The sequence below is a fragment of the Nannobrachium achirus genome (genome assembly GCF_963921795.1).
Source record: "Nannobrachium achirus genome assembly, chromosome: 22".
NCBI lineage: Eukaryota > Metazoa > Chordata > Actinopteri > Myctophiformes > Myctophidae > Nannobrachium > Nannobrachium achirus.
In genome coordinates, this window is record NC_137829.1 from 29667603 (window position 1) to 29695467 (window position 27865).

At 41.7% G+C, this 27865-nt stretch overlaps 1 protein-coding gene across 1 annotated transcript in view; it reads right to left on the minus strand.

Moving 5' to 3' along the window:
- The window catches only part of dnajc10 (DnaJ (Hsp40) homolog, subfamily C, member 10), a 53430-nt gene that overhangs the window by 17779 nt on the left and 7786 nt on the right, over window positions 1–27865 (minus strand). Inside the window, exons 3-20 of the mRNA XM_080752507.1 lie at window positions 27220–27270; window positions 26302–26384; window positions 25907–26038; window positions 24302–24395; window positions 22849–22926; window positions 21003–21046; window positions 20683–20748; window positions 19109–19174; window positions 18839–18928; window positions 17283–17393; window positions 15803–15917; window positions 15179–15306; window positions 10882–10998; window positions 9314–9415; window positions 8931–8991; window positions 6180–6274; window positions 1565–1695; window positions 159–212 (exon numbers count right to left, since the gene is read on the minus strand). Coding sequence (XP_080608633.1) covers window positions 159–212; window positions 1565–1695; window positions 6180–6274; window positions 8931–8991; window positions 9314–9415; window positions 10882–10998; window positions 15179–15306; window positions 15803–15917; window positions 17283–17393; window positions 18839–18928; window positions 19109–19174; window positions 20683–20748; window positions 21003–21046; window positions 22849–22926; window positions 24302–24395; window positions 25907–26038; window positions 26302–26384; window positions 27220–27270 — 1618 coding nt within the window. The remainder of the gene's footprint in view (window positions 1–158; window positions 213–1564; window positions 1696–6179; window positions 6275–8930; window positions 8992–9313; window positions 9416–10881; window positions 10999–15178; window positions 15307–15802; window positions 15918–17282; window positions 17394–18838; window positions 18929–19108; window positions 19175–20682; window positions 20749–21002; window positions 21047–22848; window positions 22927–24301; window positions 24396–25906; window positions 26039–26301; window positions 26385–27219; window positions 27271–27865) is intronic.

A 27865-nucleotide genomic window follows, 5' to 3' on the forward strand; every position in this document is an offset into this window, starting at 1 on the left:
TCTCTCTCACAACTAAGGGGTCCTTGGCCTGAAAACGTTGAAGACCCCTGGATTAGACTACATTAAATGAGCCTGGAAACTATAGAATTAGATTCCACCAAATGACATGATAGTGGATCATTAAAAAAACATGCGTGGTTGCCAGGTACAACTCTTACCTCAAAGCCCACATCCTCAGTGACTGTGCGTCTCGATGCCAGCCGTTGTAACTGCTACACACACACACACACGCACACACACACACACACACACACACACACACACACACACACACACACACACACACACACACACACACACACACACACACACACACACACACACACACACACACACACACACACACACACACACACACACACACACACACACACACACACACACGAGTGTGGAACAGACAGAAATAGAGACAGATAGGCAGAGACAGGGATACAATTTCATTGTTTAAACAAGAAAGAAAGGAGGAGAGTAAGGCTTTATCAAAAGCCCAATTCCACTGTAGGGCCAACCCAGAACTAGAACCAAAACTTTACAGAACCAAGAACTTTCAAGAACCTGTGAAGTTCCAGGACCAAGTTCTGCTTACGTTTCCATATAACCAGAACTAACCTGGGAAGGTCCCAAAAAGACCAGCAGCGCTGCTGGCTCCGCCCATAGGTTCCCAGAACTCAAGTTTAGTTCTACCTCAGGAACCTTGTCTGGAACCGGGCCGTACGCAATGGAAACAAAACCAGAACCAAAAAAATAGGTTCAGGTTCCTGAAAGTTCTGGTTCCACCTTGCAGTGGAAAAGGGGCTATAGTCTGAGGTGAAGAGCTATCACCTCAACTTTTAGGTGATAATCTATCACCTAAAAATTAGATAACAAGTGGAGGCCATCATGGTCACAGACTCACGGTGAAGTCCTATCACCGCGCCTCTGTGCCTCCAGGGGGCACACTGATTGGTCAAGATCGACCAATCAGTGAACGAGGTGATGGGGAAATGTCTGAAGGTAAAAACAGAGGAGAGATGTCGGGGTTCGCGGTGATTGCTCTTCACCGTGGCGAATGATGTGATGTTGTAGTTTTCTGACTTTAAAAGACTACACCGTGGTGATGGACTATCACCACAGACTGTACTATGATAGGGCCTTAACACGGTCCCTTCACTCATTAGAAGGACAATACCAGTCACACTACTGTAACCACGTGTTTTCAACCAACATGGTTAACAGCACGTTTGTATAGGAAGGTCTCTGTGATAAAATGAATATCAAATATCTAAATGTTTAATCAAGCAACTTAAAATAAAACTGTCCTCTGTACCGCCCCGCATTCAAAACAAACCCCATCTTCACCAACAATATAATAATCAACGGTTATAGCAGCCAGGGACTCTCACTTTAATCTGTGTTTACGCTTCAGTCAGTCAAACAAACACCATGGATTCTATTTATAAATAAGAAGATACTTAATGACACATAATACACCAGGACATGTACAGTGAGACCGTTACAGGTGTGTGTGTGTGTGTGTGTGTGTGTGTGTGTGTGTGTGTGTGTGTGTGTGTGTGTATGTACTTACAGGTAGTGTTCAGGGGAGTGTTTGTTGGGGTACAGCCTGATCTCGGGGTACGCCCTGACTCCCTCAGAGCGACACAGAGACTGATGCTGTTGACAGTCCACAGATCCCACCCACAGCACACCTGTCACCAGCTGCGCACGCACGCGCGCACACGCACGCACACACACACACACACACACACACACACACACACACACACACACACACACACACACACACACACACACACACCAAATTGTCGGTGTGAGCACATTAGCTCTTCAATGTTGCTTCAATTATGGCAAATAAAGCAAGAACATCCTTGGCAGTAAAACATAAAACAGTAAGACTCCCTAATTGGGAGATAGGCGACCATCAGGTCGCATATAACCTCATGGTGGCGAAATGTGAGAAATCATAGGCGGAGGTTGTGAGTTGCCAGCCAAGGAGTGTGTGTGCAAAGTTTGGCATGGATAGGGGCAACGGTGCCGGAGATAAGAGTAGGGCCAAAAGTGTGACGTGACTTTACGGACAGACAGGTGGAGCTTTTCATAAATAAAGGCAATGTGCATAATCATATAGCCTTTCAGCTATAGACAACCTCAAAGTAGGGCTGGGCGATTAATCGATTTTTAATGGAAATCAGATTTTTTTCCTTTGGAAGATAAAAAAAAGACATTTTGTCAAATGGATTTTCACTTTAATTAGGGTAATTATATAGATGAACCCGTCATCATCTGTGTACGGAACCCCCCAAGGACCCCTAAGGGGTCCACGGACCCCACTTTGAATTGGAGGAGAATTGTCTGTTGAAAGGCCAGGCTGCAGCTGTGATGGTTGGCATGGTCATTTGTTATGAAAGCCTGCCACCTTGTGGCCATATAGAGAGTTTCGCTGAGACAAACATTTTCAGGAAGGTGGCACAGTTTTAGCCAATCAGGAGAGAGTAGCCAGTTTCAATTAGGGCTGGGCGATATGGTGATAAATGTCGTTGAGACGATACAATGTCTCCACAATATGCCTTTTCAGAGATATCCTATATATCGTGATACAATGAGGGAGCCTTATAAAAAATCCTGTTGAATTGTTAATACAGAGATTCATTGCAGAATTCATTTAAACCTGCATTTTGGTCTAAATCAGTAGTTCTCAAACTTTAAAAATGTCAAGGTCTCCCCTTAACTCTGACAGTATACAAATGAAACCAAATGGACCCGTACATACGTGTAAGGGTCAATTTAGTCCCTGGACCCCACTTTGAGGACCACTGGTCTAAATGGTCTGTTACTCTCACTTTTTCTTTTAGTTTTTGTTACCTTGTACTGTAGGTGGTTGTACCGTTTAGTAACTTGAACATTAAACATAAAAACCAACATGAAAAAGAATCATGATAAGATCGTGGTTCGTGATACAGCTTGGAAGAATATTGTGATATGGTAATTTTCCATATCGCCCACCCTATAGTTTCAATGTCATAGTGTTGCGGTTCCAATTCTGTCTCATCATGTCTTTGAGTCATCACTTCCAATTTCACTTGTCTCATCTGTATCCTGTGTGTGTGTGTGTGTGTGTGTGTGTGTGTGTGTGTGTGTGAGTCCTGATAAAATTGGAAATGTATGTTCTGTTTAATAAAGAGCTGGAGAGATGGGGAACAACCACTCTGTGAGTAGTATCATCATATAGAGATATTTAACATGTATTTTAATTAAACATATCCAACTCTAATCTAACGTAATCAGTCTGTCAAACATGCCTGCCAACCAGCCAAACGGAATACAACATGAAGCTCGCTGGCATCCTTCAAAACACTCCTTTCAGGGGGCCAGAGAAGGAGGTAGTGATCACTTCTCCCATAGACAGGTCAGAAGTGAGCACCCACCTTAGCCCCACCCCCTTGTTTCCCCTACCTTGTACACCTATTGTTTTTATTTTTATTCATGGACTCATGTCCATGAGTTGAATACCAAGGACCTCCGACTTAAACAAGACCGTAAAAGAACTTATTTGGGATGCTCCTTTTAGGCAGGGTGTTTAACTGTACTTGTACTGTACTACATTTTTATTGTATTGACTATACTTGTACTGTTCTCCATTTTTGTCAAATAATGTACTGTAAAAGACCCAAACTAGTCTGTGGCTTGTTGTGGTTACCAAATAAGTTACCAAATACGTTGTTGTATCTTAAATTAAATTAAAAGCAGAACTCACTGAACCGCCACCTACTGTACCATCTACACCAGCCAGTATAACAATAGGGTTGATTATTAATGGATCATCTTATCAAATTATCGATTATTCTTCACAATCTATTACAAATCTATTGTTTGATAAACCACTGCACCCCTCAACCACATTACTCCTTCCACCCACACCCTTCGTGTTCCTTTCATTACATGTGCACAATCAGGCCTGGAATTTCCTCATTTTAGGGTCATTGCCTCAATTAAAACAATGATTTTAAGTCCAGCCACGGTCATAATTATTTTAACGTAAACGTTAAGGAAGATTACATCAAACATATAATTTTGCGAATGTCTGTCTGTCTGTCTGTCTGAGTGAGTGTCTGTCTGAGTGAGTGTCTGTCTGTCTGTCTGTCACAGCGTTTCTCCTCAGTGGCTGGAGCAATTGATCTGAAATCGCATCACCATTAGCATATGAACACACCTGACATAACTGTGAAGCCCGTTTGTCACTTTCACAAATCATATGCTGTATATTAGCATTTTTATGGTGTATCTATATCTATTCTGCATCTAGCATGAGGCATATCTATTCTGCATCTAGCATGAGGCAACATGTTTAACCAGCTCTGTGTGTGTGTGTGTGTGTGTGTGTGTGTGTGTGTGTGTGTGTGTGTGTGTGTGTGTGTGTGTGTGTGTGTGTGTGTGTGTGCAGGCGGGTGGGCGGTTGTCTGGCCCTGTTACAGATGTTGTTCAAAAATCATGCAGATCGGTACACAGTATCTCTATAGCCATTAAACGAAACGGGTATTTCTTACATTGATGCTCCTACATATTATCATGCAAGCACCAGTTAAAGTTACTTTCCATCCCTCATATACTGTGTGCACAGTGCACACCCCATAACCCACACACTGCACATCATTTCGGAGCTCATATCTTTGAACGGGTAAGGGCTAGTTTGTAATAAATATAATACCTTTCAATGAAATAAATATCAACAAGCTGTTTGTTTCTGGTTTTGCCATGTGCAGTGGTGTACTTTTGCTCAAGTACATTTAGAAATGTGGAGGACTTTCACTTGCAACGGGAGTATTTCTATATTGCAGTATTGATACTTTTACTTAAAGGGGGCCTGTCACCTAAAGGGATACTGTCACTTTAAGAATCATCTTAAAAAACTAGTTAATATTTTTATGATGTCATTGTGGGGACTGGGGATGCGCAATTATAAGCCAATCAAATTAATTGACTGTACTTAGACTACCTACTGTACTGGTCAGCTGTTGTTGGGCAGATTACACTGTGACAGTTTCAGACTGTTTCAGGATCCACACTGGAGAGAAACCACATGACCTACTGTATAACACTTTTTTCCACCACTGGCCTATTGCACGCACACGTGCTCCGGCCTCCTGTTCGCGGAGCGATCCTTTTTCAGCTTCGAATATTTGGAATAATGTACTTTCTGACAGCTCATCCTCTTGGGGAAAGAATAGCTTTTGGTTCCCTTAGCGATGCGTTTTGTTGTTACCCTCAGCTCAGCAGAGCTTAGTTTGAGGCATTTGTTTGCACATCCGGGTTTATTCAACAGGCTGTGTTAGATTTAACTCTTGTTTGGTCCGGTGATGCTTTTGTGTAATATAAACACTGTGTCGCGGGACTCGGACAGATCATACAAGGCTTGAAATCAAATCTACTACTGGTCATGTGAGCAGCTCAACCAACCAGGCACTGGTGTCACAGTAATGACTGGAAAATCGCGCAGAGGAAAAAACGGTAAAATGAAGTTAATGAACTGCTGTGGGCGCTGGGGCACCACGGCCACTGTGGCCGTTTGGGCATGTCTTTTTTCGAGGGGCAACGACGGCCATGGCCGTCGTGGCCTCGGGACTGGCCAAACTGTCGAATATTAAATAAGCAAGAGGCGAACATTGTGAAAATAGCAGATCTACATGCAGATCTACAGATCTACATAGCAGATCTACATGCAGATCTACATGCTCATAACCCCTCGCGTTGTGAGGCATTGTGAGCATGTAGATCTGCTATTTTCACAATATTTATCTCTGGAACCGAGTCGCATTAAATGTAATACCTACAATTCCAAGTGCTTGTCAGGGTGGGGGTCCCCAGTTCAAATATGTTTATTTTGGGGGTCACGGCCTAAAAAGGTTTGAGAACCCCCTGGTATTATTGCCATTAACACATTCATCCACCAGGGGCATTGACAACTCATTCTTATGACTTCCTATCTAGCCAAGCTTTATAAACTATACAGAGAAAACAATAAAAAAAATTAAATAAGCGAATATTCAACTTCGGTGAACAACGTCGAATAGTGACTTTGATATTCGAATATTCGAATATTTGGTGAATGCCCTAGTATGGATTATAAATGCATACGTAGTACAGGACGAGGTATGTGTGTAATAATAATGATTAGTGTTCAGTACCCTGGCCATCCGTCTCCACTCAGGCATGAGGGCCTGACAGGGTCCACACCAAGGAGCGTAGAAATCAACCATCCACCGCTCGCCCACAGGACCACCTGCAAGCACAACCAACACAAATCAACCATCCACCTGCACCCCCAGGCCCACCTGCACCCCCAGGCCATTTCTGAAGTGAAAATGGACTTTTTAACACATATGGTGCCAACCCCGAGTTTCCCGAGTTTGTATTGGTACCACCGCTGTGCCAACCCTGAGTTTCCCGAGTTTGGGCCGTTTTTTTCAATTTTCTTTTTTTTTTTTTCAATTTTTTTTTTCAAAAATGATTTTTGGACCTCCAGAAATGTGTTAGGCATGATCGCGATCGCGAAATTGCATGTTAACCCCCATACCAACCCATTCTTTCAAACATGGCAGCCATGTTTGTTTACATCTGAAGAAAACATAATGGCTGATAAATCATGAATGCCTGAATGGATTTCCAAGCAGATTTTTTTGTTTGAAAGCTGTGAACAGTGGGCACACACGTGGTGCATCATCTAGGCATGGGCGTGCACGATCCGTGCACTATAAATTACATGGAAGTCTAAGGAGACCATGGCATCGCGGGACATTGAAGAGAAAAAATCATGGCACCAAAAAAGTTAATACCTGACAAATTAAACATTTGTCAAATTGTCAAATATTTTGCGAGGCTTTGTGAGCATGTAGATCTGCTATTTTCACACTAAAACCACGTTATACAAAACGTAATGCCTCAACCCTTAGTGCTCATCAAGGTGTGGGGGGGGTCCCCGGTTAAACTATGATTATTTTGGGGGTCCCCAGTTAAAATAGGATTATTCTGGGGGTCCCCAGTTAAAATAGGATTATTTAGGGGGTCCCCAGTTAAAATAGGATTATTCTGGGGGTCCCCAGTTAAAATAGGATTATTTCGGGGGCCGCGGCCTGAAAAGGTTGAGAACCACTGTCCTAGCGCATATCTTTGTGTTCCAGTTTGCCTCAAGCATAAAATAGTTACATTTTTGGGAGAGGAGTGCCGCTCATCAATGTCACTTTACTATGCATCTTTCTGGTTGGAACCCGTTTTCAGTACTTTTACTTCTACTCCAAAACATCTCAAGTGGCAAATATTGTACTTTTACTCCACAACAATTATTTGAATTTGATTACAAAACATACATTAACCACTTCAGCCCTACATAACATACATTCGAAAATAGACAATCTACAATCTGTAGATTGGCTTTTTTCTAAAGATTTGTATACATTTTAAACATCTGGGACACTGCTTGGAACAAATTCCCATTACACCTCGCCAACTACTCCATAGTTTAGTACTAATCTGTAGTTCAGAAACAGCTCAAGACCTACTTTTTTAGACACCATTCTTTTCAAATCTCTGTCTTGTTATTCTTTTACGGTTTTACTTATTATTTATGTTATTCTAATGTTGTTTTATGCTCTGTTGTAAAAATACCTTTTAAATGTTTTTGCTCTTTTTCTGTGAAGTATTTCATGTCATGAAAGTCTATTATTTATTCTAGACCTTACCCGTTCGAAGATATGTGCTCCAAAATATGTGCAGAGTGTGGGTTATGGGGAAAGTAACTGTAACTGGTGCGTGCGTGAGAATATGTGGGAGCATCATAATGAAAGGAGCAGCCCATGGAGGAGTGTATATTTATGATGGATACACATAATTTAACAGCAAAATTAGGTGAATAGAAGTATGGGGTGTGCGCTTGCACCACATAGTTTTTCCATACCCGTTGGAAGATGAGACACACATCAAACGCACCCGGTGCATGCGTGACCCATGCAGAGAGAGAGAGAGAGAGAGAGAGAGAGAGAGAGAGAGAGAGAGAGAGAGAGAGAGTGCGTGTGTCTCGTTACTGCAACATTCCTAACTGTGAGAGAGGTGTGTGTGGGGCTACAGATCCCATGGCCTGGAGGAACGGACCGCAACCCTGACAACAGGCTGTAGAGTTGAACAGAAGTGGTGAAGAAACGCTAATAAATAGCTTGAATTTGGGAAAATGAAATTCGGGCTCAGTCACCGTCTGTATAATACTAATGGCCAATGCCATGTGAAATTTGGGATCAGTTGCTGAAGCGAGTGAATAGATAAAGGTGGAAATGCATTGTGTGACTGACCTACTGACTGACCTCTCTATTATGTTAGATTGTCATTCCTACTACTATGCAGAGGGATGGACACATGCGGCCACAAGCATTGAGCAAAGGTGTGTCGCTCAGCGCACATGTGGTGCTCTCGAAAACACATCCAAAGTAAATATGCTTTCTGGGGACACGGCCCCTAATATTCTATATCACTTCACACTGAAATACTATAGAACAGTGGTTCTCAACCTGTGGTACGTGTACCACTGGTGGTACATGGGGCCCCCCTCTGGTGGTACTCGGGAGTTTCCCAAAAATAAGAAAAAATACATATGTGGAGTGAAACAGATATATTATACTACAGTATAATTGAAGTTCACACATGTAGCAGCCATATCTGGCCGATCTGACCCGGTCATCAAATTATTGGCTTAGAAAAAAAAAGAAAAACAAAACAATCTCCATGATTTCAAGGAATAAATTGGCCTCCTATGTTAACTGTGCATAGCTGAATAGGATGGGGTAAGTCTACGCACCTGTATTCTAACATCAGTTATTATGGTGGTACTTGGAGAGACACATATTGGTAAAAAGGTTGAGAACCACTGTTATAGAAAGAAATAGTCTTACCTTTAACTCTGTCTCTGAAGCTAGCGGGATCCAACACCACCACCGATGGACTGACCAGATCCTACAGACAGACAGACAGACAGACAGACAGACAGACAGACAGACAGACAGACAGACAGACAGACAGACAGACAGACAGACAGACAGACAGACAGACAGACAGACAGACAGACAGACAGACAGACAGACAGACAGACAGAGGGTTTACTTTTAGGACTAAGCATTTAGATGTGAGGTTTGGAGCTTGGTGTACCAGGTTTTCCCATATATTTTACTTATGTTATGCATGTTTTGGCTATTTTTCAACTGTTTTCAAGACTAAAAAATATAGGAATTCTGTGTGCGTGTGTGTGTGTGTGTGTGTGTGTGTGTGTGTGTGTTACCTGTATAAATTCCAGTATAGCGTCGGCTGAATGATGGCCTTCATACTCATAGATGGATGAACGGTTAAAGATGACAGTTGTCGGGTAGGCCTGAATATTGTACTGCAGAGTACACGCGCACACGCACACGCACACGCACACACACACACACACACACACACACACACACACACACACACACACACACACACACACACACACACACACACACAGAGATCTTTTTCAGCATTTGTCAAGGCGGGCTCTCAAAGGCAGGACAGGAAAACAGAGATGTAGTGGGGGTCCTTGAGGGTTCCCAGAAGATTGTTACCATAGTGTCACAATCATGTTTATAACATTTATATATATATATATATATATATATATATATATATATATATATATATATATATATCCCACAACCTTAATTAGAATCGCCCCAAAAAATAGTGTGTATGTTTGTCCGTTTGTAACTCCACGTTCAGCAGTTGTTCAATTGTCTAAAAAACATAATACAAAAATCAATAACGCATGTACCTTGCCCAACATCAACTTTATCATCTTCAAATGTGTCTCTACTTCTCATAATCCCCAAATGTTTAAAATATTTTCCCAAATTTTGGCCTGTAGGCGGCTTTGTCCTGTGATGCGATTTACATCACAAATGGGCGTCACCAAGCAGCGCACTCCCAGTCCGGGGGCAATTCCAGAGAGAGCAACATCACAGTCTGTCTGCTTCACACCAAGGGGGACTAACAGGCACACACACAAAGGGGCCAGGCCCCCGCAGGGGGCTGTAGGCTAGTATATATATATATATAAAGGCTTGGAAACTTTTAAATAATTTAGAATCTTTGTAACATAAAACTCCTCAATCTTCTTCAAGGTTATACACAGAAATCAACAAAATCCCAAGACTGAACATTATTTTCAGACCATGTCCCAATATGTGATTTTAGAAACACCAATATTTGGGGGTTTTCCCTGAAGTTCTGAACTGCCTTCACTGAATGTGTGTGTGCCAATCCATGCTTCATTTTATCCACCTGTTTCCGACAGAATTTACTGTAGAATTATATGTGAGACACATCGGGTTAACAGCAGACATACAAGCTCACGTCGCGTGAGCTTGTAGATCACTCTCGGCTGCGACGCCGGAGAATGCCGCACACCTTCTGCCCAATGCACAATGGGATGTTGGAAACTCGTGGACAGAAGTATCTTCTGAAGTTCTGTTGTATTCTATTGCTAGTCTGGCCAATTCAAATACTCATATCTTAAAATTATAAGTGCTTGTTAGTTCGGAGATCACCTGAGTGGCGTTTTGACGACTTTGTCATTCATCGTTACACCTCCCCCTTATTTTTTTTGCGGATCTGCACTGATCTCAGAAAAGCCCCTATGAAATCCTCAAGACTGAAACAGAGACAGGCTGACAGACAGGCAGACAGGCAGACAGACAGACAGACCAGGCAGACAGACCAGGCAGACAGGCAGGCAGGCAGGCAGGCAGGTAGACAGACAGACAGACAGACAGGCAGAGTGGCAGGCAGACAGACAGACATAGAGACCGACAGCCAGACAGGTACCGTGCTACAGAGGTCCTGGTGAATAGTGCAGTCCAGCGTTCCAAACTTCATCTGGCCTTCCAACACGATGGAAGCTTTCCTCAGCTCAGGGAGCAGCGCTCGACATGGCGGGCACCACTGGAAATAAGACATTTAAATAATATGTATTAGAGCTGACCTCGAATAGTCAAATAGTCGAATAATCGATCGAAACGGCACCTAGTCGAATGCCAATGTCTCAATCAAATGCAAAAAAAAGTGGTAGCTGCAGAGACAAAAATCTGCAGCTACAAAATAAAAATCGCTCACAATGCCTGCAAAAAAGATGTCTCAAGTGTGGAAACACTTTGAACAAGTAGAGAACAAAACTAAAGTAAGATGCAGGATCTGCGATCTGACTATGACCTAACACTCCACAACGAGCAACATGTCAGATCACTTGATAAAAGTAAGTTGGCTTAAGTCCCTTATGTTATGTCCATACTCCCTTTAACAGTCAAAAGCGACGCGACACGGACACTCAGGTTTTGAGCTTGCAGGTCGGCAATAAACCTATGCCATCAACACGTAACAGCACTAGAGAGTTGTGTATTAAGCTCTTCTTTTCTCTTTTTCCCCCGACGAGTGACAGGGGTCTGTTTTCCTGATGATAAACACTCTTGTCTCTCTGTCAGCGCAGCGTCTCGTGGACAGATGCATGCATGGATGTTACACAGATATTGGTGCCGGGCAGAGCCTTCAGAAAGGTGTGACCGGCTGACCACATATCCTATAGTTACATGGGTGTTACACAGACATCGGCGTCTGGGGCTTTAGCTTTTGGTGTGCCGTGCGGGTTGATTGTCTTTAAAAAGGTAAGTGAATAAACTTTACACCTGCTATAGGCCTACTTATTTTAGTATTTTGTTATTTTAATTGGCCTCATATTATTTTGTTACTTTATCTATTTTAGAGATATTATTTAGTTGTTGTTATTGCTGTATTATTCTGATTCCTATTCTTATAAGGCCATGATAATAAACCTTGGCTTAAATAATGAATGAGTTATCTTTTAAAACAATAACATCAAGTCAAGAAGACAAGCTATTTAAATGAGTGTTTCACTTCTGTTGTTTGTAAGCCATTGTAAAAGAACCCTAACCCTAAGTCAAACAAAAAAAGAAGAAAAGAAAAGAAGAAAAAAAAAAACGAAAAAAAAAAACGGGGCTATTCGACTACCGGTACCATTCGACTATCAACACATTTCGGCAAATCATAGTCAACTATACAAATCCTTATAGTCCAGGCGTTTCGGGCAGTATTTTGATGTAATCGTGCACTTTATGAAAGAAGCATGACATTTGGCACACAGTTAGAACAGGCCATATGGAACATGTTTGGCTATAGGGGCATCGCAGATTTGTCTTGGGAAACTTGTGGGAGCCAATTAAAGTTGGGCTCTCATAGACTTTATTATAGAGTAAAATAATACAAAAAATACATATGCTTTAAGTAGCATGTAAGGGGTCAAACTAGGTGTTTTTTGGGATTCTGAATCCAATGCAAACATTTGTTTTGCAGGAAAAACATTCCTTGGGCTAAAAACGGACCCCATAAAACTATGGTTTAGTGATGAGTCATCACTTTTCAAAGTTTTGTGCAGTAGGAGCGAGATCATTTAGCGACCTACAACCGGGTCGCGACGTGGTCGGTAGTTTTCAGCGACCGGGTCGCTAAATCGAGCGACCGGGTCGCTAAATCACCGACCGCGCCGCTAAATCGACCGACCCGGTCGCTAAATCTACCGACCTGCCTGCAGTTTTAGGTCGGTAGATTTAGCGACCCGGTCGGAAGATTTTGCGCCCCAGTCGGTCGATTTAGCGACCCGGTCGCTCGCTTTAGCGACGCGGTCGGTGATTTAGCGACGCGGTCGGGAGGTTGCGTGGCAGGTTAGCCTAACTGAGGTAACGGTCGGGAGGTTGCGTGGCAGGTTAGCCTAACTGAGGTAAGGTTACTGAGGTTAGGTTTAGGGTTAGGGTTAGGGTTAGTAGGTCGGTGGAAGCGACCACCGGTCGGTGGATTTACCTACCCGGTCGCTGGATTAGCGTCCCAGTCGGTGGAATTAGCGTCCCGGTCGATGGAATTAGCGTCCCAGTCGGTCGATTTCGCGACCCGGTCGCTCGCTTTAGTGCCGCGGTCGGTGATTTAGCGACCCGGTCGCTCCATTTAGCGACCCGGTCGCTCGCTTTAGTGCCGCGGTCGGTGATTTAGCGACCCGGTCGCTCCATTTAGCGACCCGGTCGCTCGATTTTGCGACCCGGTCGCTGAAAACTACCGACCACGTCGCGACCCGGTTGTAGGTCGCTAAATGATCTCGCCCTCTCTCGTTTTGTGGCGGCCGTTTCTCGGAAAGGAATGTTTTTCGTGCAAAATAAATGCTTGCATTGGATTCAGAATCCCGAATAACACCTAGTTTGACCCCTCACTTGCTACTTAAAGCATATTTATTTTTTGTATTATTTTACTCTATAGTAAAGTCTATGAGAGCAACTTTGATTGGCTCCCACAAGTTTCCCAAGACAAATCTGCGATGCCCCTATAGCCAAAAATGTTCCATATGGCATGTTCTAACTGTGTGCCAAATTTCATGCTTCTTTCATAAAGTGCACGATGTTTGCCTGAAACGCTCAGACTATTAGTCGGGGACAGCCCTAATATGTATGAATTTAACTCATTCACCACTGAAAATAAAACACATTTAAATAATATTTATGAATTTAACTCATTCCTTGCCATAGACTATTGGCCTTTATTAATGAATCTGATTCTGTACTGTCCAAGCCATCCTCGGCTGCTAGGAGACGAAGGGAGAGTGTTTTTTGCAGGTCTTTCGGTCCGAGTGTATCAAAAAAGCAACTGGGTTAATGACCGTCTGAAGGAAGCCGAACAAAAATAAGTTTTACTCTTATGTACCTGTACAAAAGATCAACAATAAAGTACAACCTTGAACCTTGAACCGTTGGTCCAACCAGTTTAACATTCACCAGGTTAGCATTCACCAGCGTCTGCAGGTAATCATTTCACCAGGTTAGCATTCACCAGTGTTAGTTTTACTGAGGTTAGGGTTAGGTTTAGGTGTATCCCCCCGACTTTCGTCACCTCCGTGCAGCCAATCACAAGCTTCTGCTGCCTTAACCCAGTTGCTTTTTTGATACACTCGGACTGAAAGACCCGCAAAAAACACTCTCCCATGAGACGAATACATGTTCAAGATAACCCGGAAGTGAAAATCACTGCTCCATACATAACCCTATTGTTCATCACTTCAATAAAAAGGACTGAATTTGATTGTTGGAATCACTCAGGCCTGTACAAAAAAGGTTGTGTACTCATTTACAGATTTGTAGTTATATAGGGGCTCCTTAAACGGAGGGAGAAGAAAGTGCTGTGGTCCTACGACCACCACCTAAACATTTTAAATTTAAAGTATATAAAAAGGGCAATATAAATTGTGGGGGGGAAAATCGCAATAATCGCGAATTGCAGAAAAAGATCTATAATCGTGATATAAATCGAATCGTCACCCTATGAATCAAAATCGAATCGAATCGGGAGGTAAGTGAATCGTCCCACCCCTAATGATCATGCTGTCAAACGATGAAACTGTATGGAATATATCAACAGGTTGTGGGTGGGGGTCCCTGCTTCATCTCTCTCTCTCAACTAAGGGGTCCTTGGCTTGAAAACATTGAAGACCCCTGCCGTAATCTGTAGAAATTCTAAAACAGGAATATGTAAAGAGTAAAATGACAGTCTAAAACAGGAATTTGTAAAGAGTAGAATGACATTCTAAAACAGGAATATGTATAGAGTAGAATGACATTCTAAAACAGGAATATGTAAAGAGTAAAATGACATTCTAAAACAGGAATATGTAAAGTGTAAAATGACAGTCTAAAACAGGAATATGTAAAGAGTAAAATGACAGTCTAAAACAGGAATATGTAAAGTGTAAAATGACAGTCTAAAACAGGAATATGTAAAGAGTAAAATGACATTCTAAAACAGGAATATGTAAAGTGTAAAATGACAGTCTAAAACAGGAATATGTAAAGTGTAAAATGACAGTCTAAAACAGGAATATGTAAAGAGTAAAATGACAGTCTAAAACAGGAATATGTAAAGTGTAAAATGACAGTCTAAAACAGGAATATGTAAAGAGTAAAATGACAGTCTAAAACAGGAATATGTAAAGAGTAAAATGACAGTCTAAAACAGGAATATGTAAAGAGTAAAATGACAGTCTAAAACAGGAATATGTAAAGAGTAAAATGCTGACCGGAGCAAAGAAGTCGACCAGCCAGGGCTCCTTCCTGTCAGACGGGAAGTTGTCAGGAAGCAGAGTGGTCACATGACCTTTCACACTGTCTCTGGCGAAGGCCACGATGTTGTACAACACGTCTTTACCTGGACGCACGGACAGACAGACATATCAGTATAAAACGGTATAGTTAAGCCATTTAGGTCTAGAATTATTGAATGCTTTAACTATTGAAAATTAGCAGATATACAAGCTCACAGCGCGGCACCGAGTGCCGCACTGTGAGCTTGTATATCTGCTGTCAATTGACACATAGATATGACACATGACCTAAATATACAAAGAAATGACATTTATACTGAACTTTATACTGAAAAAAGTACATTGATAGTGGAAATAGCCGAACTACAATCTCACAACGTGTCGCATCGCGACGCGTTGTGAGCTTGTAGATCTGCCTTTTCCAAAAAAAAAAAAACTTTTCTTTTTAAATATATGAACATTTTTCAACATGAAAACGATTATGAAAATAATAATAATTGCGATTAGACGATTATGTCATAATTGTGACACACCTATGCACCACTGCCAACGAACGAGGAAAATATCAAACCTGGGCTGGGTTAAAAAAGGTAAACTGACCATGGTGTATTTCAAAGTGCTGAATGCCCAGGCCTTTGAAGACGGCCACACAGGGTGCAGAGATGTACAGAGACTGGCACAACTCTGCATCTGCCCTGCAGTCCACTCTGCCAACCTAGACACAGACACACACACACACACACACACACACACACACACACACACACACACACACACACACACACACACACACACACACACACACACACACACACACACACACACACACACACACACACACACACACACACACACACACACACACACACACACACACACACACACAGGTTTGGCACCACATTCTGGGCCCTGGGTACAAGGATTCACTGCGAACACATGATTATTACGCATTATTTTGTGCTTTAACTATTGAAAAAATAGCAGATATACAAGCTCACAGCGAGCTTATAGATCTGCTATTTTTGAACAATCGTGACATTTTGTGCAAATCTTTGAATATTTTTTTTAACCTGTTTCTATGTCAGTGGTGCTCTAACTTTTTCATGTCAAGGACCCCCAAAATGTTATGTATTTGGCCACGGATCCCCATATAAAAATATTTAGTTCCAGGCAGGGACTCCCCAGAAGCAAAATTTGAGTTACAAATGTTCGCTTAAAAAAATACATGCATTCAAAGATTTGCACACATTTTCATGACTTTTCAAAAATAGCAGATCTACAAGCTTTTATATCTGCCATCTTTCAATAGCTAAAGTATAAAATAATGAAGGCCCCTCCACCTTGGGCCCTGGTAACTCAGTCCCACTTTTCCTCCCACAGACACACAGAAGGGTTGTCAGGACCATGACCAATTAGTTGACGACTAATTATCGTCCAAATAATTGTGATTACATGATTTGATTGTGTGTTTGGCACTGAATAGTGTTTTGCCTTTTAGGAGAAGATATCACAAATACTGACGATGACGACCGTCGTACCAATCAAAAGATCTACAGGCACATTGACCATCCTGTGGCGGGAGTCTTTCTTCGAAAGTTCCTTTTTTTTCCACATAATTATAATTATGTGGAATTATCGCCACAACCACAGAGAGGTTGCCGAGGCTGGATGGTGGATTTTTTTTTCTTTGCTCTATGTGGTGGTGGGGAAAAAAAAAAAAAAAAAAAAAAAAAAAAAAATACATAAAAATGTGTCAAAATGTCCCTGGGAAAAAAAGGACATAACATGTTAAAATTTTTGAAGAAAGTTTATGATGTGCATGTTTTGTCACAATAAAGTATAAAAAAAAAAAAAGAGTAGCAGATCTACAAGCTCAAAACGCTTGTATATCTGCTGCTTTAGATGCTGTGACGCCGTCGTCAGTATGATCAAGTAGAGCGTTAATTTACAGTTCAAATATGGAGATTATGACACACACCCACAGCCAGTCAGTCAGTCAGTCAGTCAGTCAGTCAGTCAGTCAGACAGACAGACAGACAGACAGACAGACAGACAGACAGACAGACAGACAGACAGGTACCTGTATGTGGTCTGCTCTGAGTAGAGCCTGTAGTTTCTTGTACTCGTTGGAAGCCAGACTCTTCTGTCCAAATGTGAAAGTGAGCAGCCAGCGATGACCAGTGAGCTTATTCTGCAACGCACACACATTATTATAACACAGTGGTTTTCAACCTTTTCAGGCCGCGACCCCCAAAATAATCATAGTTTAACTGGGGACTCCCCAAAATAATCATAGTTTAACTGGGGACTCCCCAAAATAATCATAGTTTAACTGGGGACTAATGCAATACACTCACAATAAAGGACACAGATGATTTTTAATGGGCAACTGCCAAGATGCTTGGGCCTGGGATAGCTTTGGTCCAGACTAGAGCGTCAGCTGCACAGACGCTCTGACAGACTGCTGGCTAAAAGACTAGACCAGGATTTCTATATCCCTACGAGGGCTCAGCTTCAGTTAAAATAAACTAAACTACTTCACCGCTCACCTAACCAAAGGTAGTTTACATTATTTCTGTCATGAAATAAAACACATCCTCTTAGGTGTATCTGGAGACTTGTTCATCATGTTGCTGGGACGGGGAGTGGGACAGTGGAAAGTCTGTTGACAGGCACACTTGAACTATTGTCTCTGTGGAGGATCAAACTGAGGACTTTATAATGGACTGAAGTTGTACTGATATAAGACCTCTCACCTACAGACTGTATGCACCGTAACATAATGAGTGTTCAGAGATTTTGCATTGTAATTTTTATTTACTGTAACTCTGCTGGCCCAAGATGATCTGTTTGCTATTATACAAAAATAATAATTAAAAAAAAGTAAAAAAATAAAAATAAATAAAACGCATCCACCTTGAGCCTGGAAATAAACAGTGGTCGAGGTGGATGCGTTTTATTTCATGACAAAAATAGTGTATATTACAGAGTGGGTGGGGTGCTGAGAGGTTTCCCACCACGGAGAGTAGACTTTCAACAACACAAAACTACCGCAAAACTATCTTTGTTTCGGTGAGTAGTTTAGTTTATTTTGACAGAAGTTGAGCCCTCGTAGGAGTACAGAAATCCTGGTCAAGTCTTTTAGTCAGCCGCCTATCAGAACGTCAGTGCAGCGACCTGGCGTTTTCCAAGGAACCTAAGCACAGCAGTGGGGGCCAGTGGCGGGCAAGGAGGTAGGGAGCGCTTCACCGTGTTCACTTCGACCGAGCGGATGTGCCGAAAGTCGAGGGGACGATTTACTATTCTGTCCATAACGGCTCATGGTCGCCTGAGACGGCGTACCTCCGTCGTCATCACCGAAAAAAAGCGCTCCTTTCCCTTAGAGCCCCCCGCGCCACCACCGTCGCGCTTAGGGTCATTGGGAAAAACGTGGACGCGTCAGTGCAGCTGACGCTCTGGACTAGAGCTAGGCCTGGGATAGCTCTGGACCAGAGCCTTAGAGAGATGAGAGCCTTAGAGAGACCAGAGCCTTAGAGAGAGACCAAAGCATTAGAGACCAGAGCATTAGAGACCAGAGCCTTAGAGAGACCAGAGCATTAGAGACCAGAGCTATTGGGAAGGTGTTGATCAGGGTACCTGGAAGGTGTCTTTGGTCAGCAGCTCCAGGTCAGGAAGGTGATCCAGAACATGACTGTATATCTCTCTGCTGTCCAGAGTCTGGAGCCACTAAAACATACAACAATAATACATGAGACCAGAGCAATAAAAATACAATCAAAATAAGTGTGTGTGTGTGTGTGTGTGTGTGTGTGTGTGTGTGTGTGTGTGTGTGTGTGTGTGTGTGTGTGTGTGTGTGTGTGTGTGTGTGTGTGTGTGTGTGTGTGCGCGCGTGCGTGCATGTATTACCAGTACGCTGCCTTGTTCCTGCATGGAGCTTCCAGGGGGGAAGAATGCAGTGGCGCCACTGGTTACCTTGTAAACAATAGAAATATATCTATCATTACCTTGTAAACAATAGAAATACATCTATCATTACCTTGTAAACAATAGAAATACATCTATCATTACCTTGTAAACAATAGAAATATATCTATCATTACCTTGTAAACAATAGAAATACATCTATCATTACCTTGTAAACAATAGAAATACATATATCATTACCTTGAAAACAATAGAAATACATATATCATTACCTTGTAAATACAATAGATAAACACATATAAATTAAAATATAAACACTGCACATACATTGTCTCAGCTGCTGCAGTTATTATTATTATTATTATTATTATTATTATTATTAACAGCTTGTGACTAAGTACTAACTACATTGGATTAATTGGATGTTTTCTTGTTTTGTTTTTTGTCAATGTCCGGTTCGCTTTGCTTGTAGATCTGCTACTTTTGTCGTAATGGTAAATAACTCAACATTGTGTTAATTGTGAATAATTATTTTAATCACAATTAATTGCATGTTTATTTATTTTAGCCATTTGGCCTATTCATAAGTTTAGGACACACACAGTGAGCATGCTCCTTGTGTTTTGCTGTTATGTGCTGTGTATTTCCATGGTCACTGTAGATGTTACATTACCATTACTGTTGTTAACCACATTATGATTAGGCATTTCTTTTTATCTTCAGCTACTTTCAATAGGGAGCTAAATGCTATGGTACAGTAGATTGGAATGTAACAGAGAGGCTGTATCCTATATTCAATGCCTATATGTTAATTTGTTGGAATTGAATTTATGATTTCAGCATGTTTTTCCTCCCATGCACACCTTTTGTTAATTGAAGAAGATTCTGGACAGTATTTGTCATTGTTCCAATAACAATAAACATTTGCATAAAGCAAGCATTTGTCTACTCCCATTTGATATAAAAACATATCTGCTTAAGGAAGATTTAAAAAAATATTAGATTAATTTGCGATTAATCATGATTAACTATGGACAATCATGCGATTAATCAGATTCAATATTTTAATCGGTTGACAGCCCTAGATAGATGGAATTGCATTAGGCCACTGACCCCCGACCCCCGTTTGATAAGTTGTTTATCTCCCAAATTCTAAGAACATATACATGATTTAATCTGATGTGTCATTGGGTATAGAATTCCTCATCTATGTAACTATAGATATAGATCTATAGATCTATGTAACTATAGATATAGATCTATCTACCTGTTTCCGCAAGAATTTACTGTAGAATGATCTGTGGGACACATCCGGTTAACAGCAGTACAAGCCCACGTCGCAGTTGCAACCGCTGTGAGCTTGTAGACGCCGGACACCTTCTGCACAATGCACGATGGGACGTTGGAAACTCGTGGATAGATCTATGTAACTATAGATATAGATCTATGTAACTATAGATATAGATCTATAGATCTATGTAACTATAGACATAGATAGATATAACTAGATATAGTGATTACAGCCAAACTCTGATCAAAACAACAAACATGCTTACCTGGAAACTGTCACAAAGGTTTGCTTGAGTACCGCAATCTATCCAGCCAACTTTAACAAGACCATCCTGTGCACGCACACACGCGCGCGCGCACACACACACACACACACACACACACACACACACACACACACACACACACACACACACACACACACACACACACACACACACACACACACACACACACACACACACACACACACACACACACACACACACACACACACACACACACACACACACACACACTTTATAATATAATGTACTTTTAATGGTTTACTTTTTTAAATTACCTACATGTAAAAATGTACCCTTACCAACATGCCAGCCAGCTTCTGTCTGGTTGAAGACGGCAGACAATCTGACAGACAGACAGACAGACAGACAGACAGACAGACAGACATTATGGTGAATGAAACATCATATACAGTGCTGTGTACTGTGAATGTGTGTATGTGCATATGTAAAGCATTTGACAACATTGATCAGAGTTATTCTTTCTTATCAATAGATTATAGCGGTGGGTTGGCATATCCGAGTGTTCACATAATATTTGACACATTGTAGGTTCTTTGTATCAATTTTTTGACTTATTAAAACCGGGTAAACAACTGTCATTTTAGATTTTCTACAAGCTCCCAGCACATCACTTTTTTTTACGGTTTTGAAATAGTTTGAGAACTAATGATTTAGAACTAGTGATTCAGAACTAGTGGTTTAGAATCACTAGTTCTAAATCGCTAGTTCTGAATCACTAGTTCTGAATCACTAGTTCTAAATACTAGTGATTCAGAACAACTACTAGTGATTTAGAACTAGTGATTTAAAAGTCTGCAGAACTGTGATCCAGGGACCCTGAGAAAGAAAGATTTGAGTTACTTTGAGTAAAAAAAAAAAAGCAGATTTACAAGCTCATAGCGTGACACTCGGTGCTATGAGCTTGCACATCTGCCATTTTTGAATAGGTAAAGTATCAAATAATGGTTAAAGTGTTAATTTAATGTTTATTTAATAATGGTTAAAGTGTTTATTTCATATGTATTTAATGTTTATTTAATAATGGTTAAAGTGGTTCCATTCTAAAGTGAGATGCTTTCCCGGTCTTAAAGGGTTAAAAATAAAACACACACTTGTATCTACTGTAGTCTACTCCAGGGGTCTTCAACGTTTTCAGGCCAAGGACCCCTTAGCAGAGAGAGATGAAGCAGGGACCCCCTCTACATATTGTATGTGTGAAGGAGATTCTCATCGATTTCATCGATAGATTTATAGACTTGTTTGACACTTACCACTCAAAATCAAATCGTCGATACTTAGTAAACTTGACCTTTCACTCTGTACTTGTTCTGCTCTTTTTTACTGATACACCACACCTATTTGCCAAAAATAGCCGATCTAAAAAGCTCTCAACGCCTCGTAGTGCGAGTAACTGGGTTTCCATTGAAATGTGTCACAAATATGAAGCGCATTTTCAAAAAGTCAAACAAAATGTGAATTTATGCACGTTTATCCACTAATATTATGTAAGGGATAACATCTCGCTCAGCGGTCATTATCGAGTGATAGGAGCCCGACAGGTTGATATGCCATGATATGCCAGGGTTGCTTACTAAATAAATTAATGCATTGACCAAAGTAAAAAAAATAACGAAATATTTTCTTGCTTACAGTAGTGAAAGTGTTGCACTGGCCGTCCACAGAGCGCAACGTTGCCTCGACGCAAACAAGGAAGTGTTGATCCAGTAGAATCCATATTTGGTTACTGCATTGTCTTTTTTTTAGGTTCTCGCTTCAAATGTTTTCAAAAACATTCTTGAGAGCAACGTTTAGTTGTAAATATCACTGTGTGTTTGTTTACATGGCTGACATGTTGGGTACGGCACAAGATTCACACAGTGCAGCTTGAGTGGAGCAGGTGTTCTGGGCCTTTGATTAGGCAGCGGTCTGTTATAGAGCGGAGCGGTCTGTTATCCAGAAATATCAGACCTCTGATTTCAGAATCAAGCATTCAAACAAGCCGTGCAATAAGGGATTATAAGGAGCTGCGTCACCAGACAAGCAGTGGGTTGCACTATTTGGCGCGTGGGTGTGTGTGTGTGTGTGTGTGTGTGTGTGTGTGTGTGTGTGTGTGTGTGTGTGCATGTGTGTGTGTGTGTGTGTTACCTCCAGAGTCAGAGCAGAAGGTAATGATCCAGCCAATTCCTGATGAAAACGCTCGTTCTATCTCAGTGAACACGTTGCCTAGCAACATAAACAACAGACAACACAGAACAGAAATTGAACTAATAATCTATAATAGAAGCCAGGAGCAGCATTCACTTGGTACAGCATAAAACTTCACGTGGATACGCATGCATGCTAGCATGCAGACATAGGGGTGGGCGATATGGAAAAATACAATATCATGACATTTTTCCAAGCTCTATCACGATACACAATCTTATCACGATTCGTTTCATGTTGATTTTTATGGTTATTTTACAAGTTACTTAACAGTACAACCACCTATAGTACAAGGTAACAAAAACAAGACCAGTGGTCCTCAATGTGGGGTCCAGGGACTCTCTGGGTTCCTTTTGGGAGGTCTAAATTGACCCTTACAATTATGTGACAGTATACACATGAAACCAAATGGTCCATTTGGTTTCATTTATACTGTCAGAGTTAAGGGGAGACCTTGGCATTTTAAAGTTTGAGAACTACTGATTTAGACCAAAATGCAGGTTTAAATTAATTCTGCAATGAATCTCTGTATTAACAATTCAACAGGATCGTTTATAAGGCTCCCTCATTGTATCAAGATATATAGGATATCTCTGAAAAGGCAAATGGTGGAGACATTGTATCGTCTGAAAGATATTTATCACCATATTGCCCAGCCCTATGCAGACATATCCTGGTGATTCGTTGTCACGCTTGTTTTTCTTCATCAAAATGTTACCAATGTGTTTTAGATACAGACAGTAGCATGTTATTTGGACTTCAGTGTTTACCTGCTATCATTTCATTTCATTATATTGTTTAGACCAGGGGTCTTCAACAGGGGGTCCGGGACCCCTATGGGGGTCCTCAGAGTTACCACAGGGGGTCCTCCAAATCTGTGAGTGATAGAAACCTTTTTCTCCTTTTTATCCCAGTAAGACGCCTAAGGGCGAAAAGCCAGATCGTGCCATCTGTCTTGGCCGTCTGTCATGGCCATACATGGATTCTCTTAGTGTGGTTCCCCTAACAGGGTATCATCTGGGATACAATCCCTTTTATGCCAATATATGGAGATCCCTAACAGAATCCCTTTTATGCCCATATATGGAGATCCCTGCTCTGAGTATCTGACATCACTGCGATGTCACCTGTGATGTCACAGTGATGTGAGGGGAATCACAGTTCTCATAGTAAACTAGCTCCCTACGGTCACAATTAACCACTTGAACCCTAGCGTCCACATTCTGAGAACTTTAGCCCAAAATGGTTAATATAAAAAGGGGGGGAAAAAAACAAGTTTCTATCACACAAAGATTTGGAGGACCCGCTGTAGTAACTCAGACCCCTGGCCTAAATTGCGTGTGTGCGTGCGTGCGTGCGTGCGTGCGTGAGTGTGTGTGTGTGTAGTCCGTACCTTGCCACAGTTCTGTGACTGTAGTTTTAACAAACTGCATGGCGAACTGGACCAGACTTTTCATGGATCGGTCCCCAAAGTACTTCTCTGATTTCTGTGACATCAACCCAAGAGGAACCAATTGAAACCAGTGGTTTAATCAAAGTACCATCCAAACCAATACCACCCGCTAGTGGAGGCTCTAAGACACATTGTTTTAAAGAAAATGAAGGGTGATCTAACTTGTCTCTTTTGATAAACTGTTTCCTATGACCCTAAGGTACTTCCATAACAATGGGGACCTTTGCATCATGACTTATTTTTCGGGCCTAGAGCCTCCACTACAAATACCACCCCAATTTAGATGAAGGTTTTCATTCCACTGCTCCAGAGACCATCCATTAACTCATTTGATGCCACGACGTGCCAACGCGTCGATCTCTTTGATAAAAAAGGTAAATCAAAGAACGAGATTCCTGGGTAGAATGTCTGCTTTTATCAACAAGAGTTCCCTCAGGACTCTCGCGATGGCCCTCATTCAGTCCCTCTATGACTACGCCTGTACCTCCTGGTACTCCAATACCAAAATGACATTAAAGACTAAGCTCCAAACCTCTCAAAACAAACTGATTCGACTACTCCTTAACTTGGGGCCCATGACCCACGTTTCCCCGACCCACTTTGCTAGCCTAGGGTGGCTCAATGTAGACGACAGGGTAAAGCAACTAAAAATGGGACTGTCCTTCAAAATAGTAAATGCAAATCTGCCCTCAACCCCCACAGTACCTGCATATCTGACCAATCACCTTCAGAAAGTTAGCGACACCCACAGCTATAACACCAGAGGAAGCGTACACAACGACCTGATAATACAGCCATTTGGCACAAATATGGGTAAATTCTCCTTCTACAATACTGCTACTCAGGTGTGGAACTCCTTGACTGTTTCCCTTAAGACATGTAGCTCACTGGGCCCCTTCAAGGCTGCCCTGAAAATCCACCTATCAGGTGGCCAGAGGAGAAGGTAGTCACATATCCGGAGTGAACTTGTGAATTTTACCTGTATTTTATCATTATTGTACAGTGAATATAGTCTTTACTCCGTACATGGGATGTCTTTTTTAGTGCATTGAGTGCTGTGCTAGCACTATTTTACGATGAATTGGTATGAAGGGCTTCCAACGTAAACAAGGCTGTAAGAGGTCTTATTGGGATGTTCCTTTTTGGACTGGATGTTTTAACCTGCCTGTGCTGCACTAATGTGTTGTATGTACTTGTCTATGTTATTCATGTTTTTGTCCAAATAAATAATTCAATCAATCAATCAATTTGACGACTCCGTGTGCCCACATTTACTCCGATTACTTTTTCCATGGAACTGCAGAAAGAGGTAAAATGGCGGGTTTCCATGGCAACTGCCGATAAAATCTTGAATAATCATGGGCACCCGATGTGTTAAAGGGTTTCTTTTTAAAAATGGCCTGAAAAACATCCGTCAGGAGACCTGAACAACAACCTTCAGGAGACCTGGCACAAGACATTTTCAGTCGGGGTTCCGCAGGCAAAAACACATACTGTACATTCGGGTGGTCCTCGGCACGTAAACGTTTAGAGTTTAGCAGTTACCTGTCCATCGGTGTAGATGAACAGACTGGGGTAGCTGTTGATTCCTTTACTGCGACACAATCGATTGTTGTCTCCACAGTTCACTGCTCCAATCCTGATGACTCCTGCCATGTCCTTAGAAAACTCCCTCCACTACACGAACACACACACACACACACACACACACACACACACACACACACACACACACACACACACACACACACACACACACACACACACACACACACACACACACACACACACACACACACACACACAGTAAGAAGTACAGATAAATTAAAAAAAAAGAAAAAGGAAAAAATAAGCCCTGGGTACTGGTTTGATCTCTGGCTGTTTGGTGAAAGAGAGGAAAAAGAGAGGTAGAGAGGGCAGGAGGGATGGGGTGTTTGTACCGTAGGAGCCAGTTGATGGCAGTGAGAGCATCTTGGGTAATAGAAGTTGATGAACCAGATCTCCCCGGAATTTACTGCCGCGTCTGAAACAAAAAAAAAACAATTGTATCGTACTTTTATTATCCATCGGTCTACTGTATCTATCCATCTACAGTATGTATGTGTCTATCCATCCATCTATCTATCTTCAATCTCTGAACCCTTCTCCACAACTACATAATATCATAATATAAGACTCCTAAAGCAGGGGTCTTCAATAGGGGGTCCGGGACCCCTAGGGGGTCCCCAGAGTTACTACAGGGGGTCCGCCAAATCTTTGTGATAGGATAATTATTTTAAATGAACAACTTTAACCCTCGCATCCCTATTCTGAGGAGAACTCTAGACAAAAATAGCAGATCTACAAGCTCTCAACGCCTCGCGCTGCGAGGCGTTGTGAGCTTGTAGATCTGCTATCTTTTGGCAAATATATTTAAGTGGTGGTTAAATGTCTGAGAAAACACATTAACACGAATCCAACATAGACTGATGACAGTACTGTCAAACAAGTCTATGAAATCTATGAAAATCTGCAAAACAATTTTATACAATGTGTAGTGGGGGTCCCTGCTTCATCTCTCTTTCAACTAAGGGGTCCTTGCCCTGTCCTGACCTGAACCATATTACAATATAACCAGTAAGACTCCCTAATCGGGAGATAAGCGACCGTCAGGTCGCATACACACACTTTAGAAGGCAATCGTAGTCAATCAGGAGGGAATATGGGAAATGGGACAGATCCATGTTGATGACATGACTTTAGACATACTGTGTACCGCTTTGTGTGATTTTAGGGCAAAATCTGTAGGAGCAGTGTCCAAAAATGTGTTTTGCGAAAATCGGTCTGATGGTGGCGCTAGGCACTCTCCCTTAACTTACCAAAGTCACCTCTGTCCAACGTGATGACGTCCTCGTCATCATCATAGATACCTAGACATAGACAGACAGAAAGACAGAGACAGACAGATCAGTCATCATGTTTAAAAGGACCTTTTAAAAAAGTTCCACAGACATAATCCATCATTGTCATCATATAGCGTGGTTATATTAATACATTGACCGCCATTTTAACATACCTCCGTACTCCCACCTGCCATTCGTCTCCATAGACTTCCATGTAATTGGGTGTGCACGGATCATGCACACCCATGCCTAGATAATGCACCACGTGTGTCCACATTGCTCACAGCTTTCAAACAAAAAAATCCGAATGGAAATCCGTTCAGGCATTCATGAGATAACAGCCACTATGTTTAACAAAGATGGCTGCCAAAATGGCTGCCATGCTTGAAAGATGGGGTTGCTATGGGGGTTAAACATGCAATTTCGCGATTGCTATCATGCCTACTCCATTTTTGGGGGTCAAAAAAATGTTTTGAATTTTTTTTTTTTTTTTTTATTCTCGGGACTATCGGGCCTGGCGGGGAAAGACATTGGAATAATCTCGGGACTATCGGGCCTGGCAGGGAATGAGTTAAAATAATCAAATAAGTACTTTATAACAGCTGAGCAGCAGAGATCACTA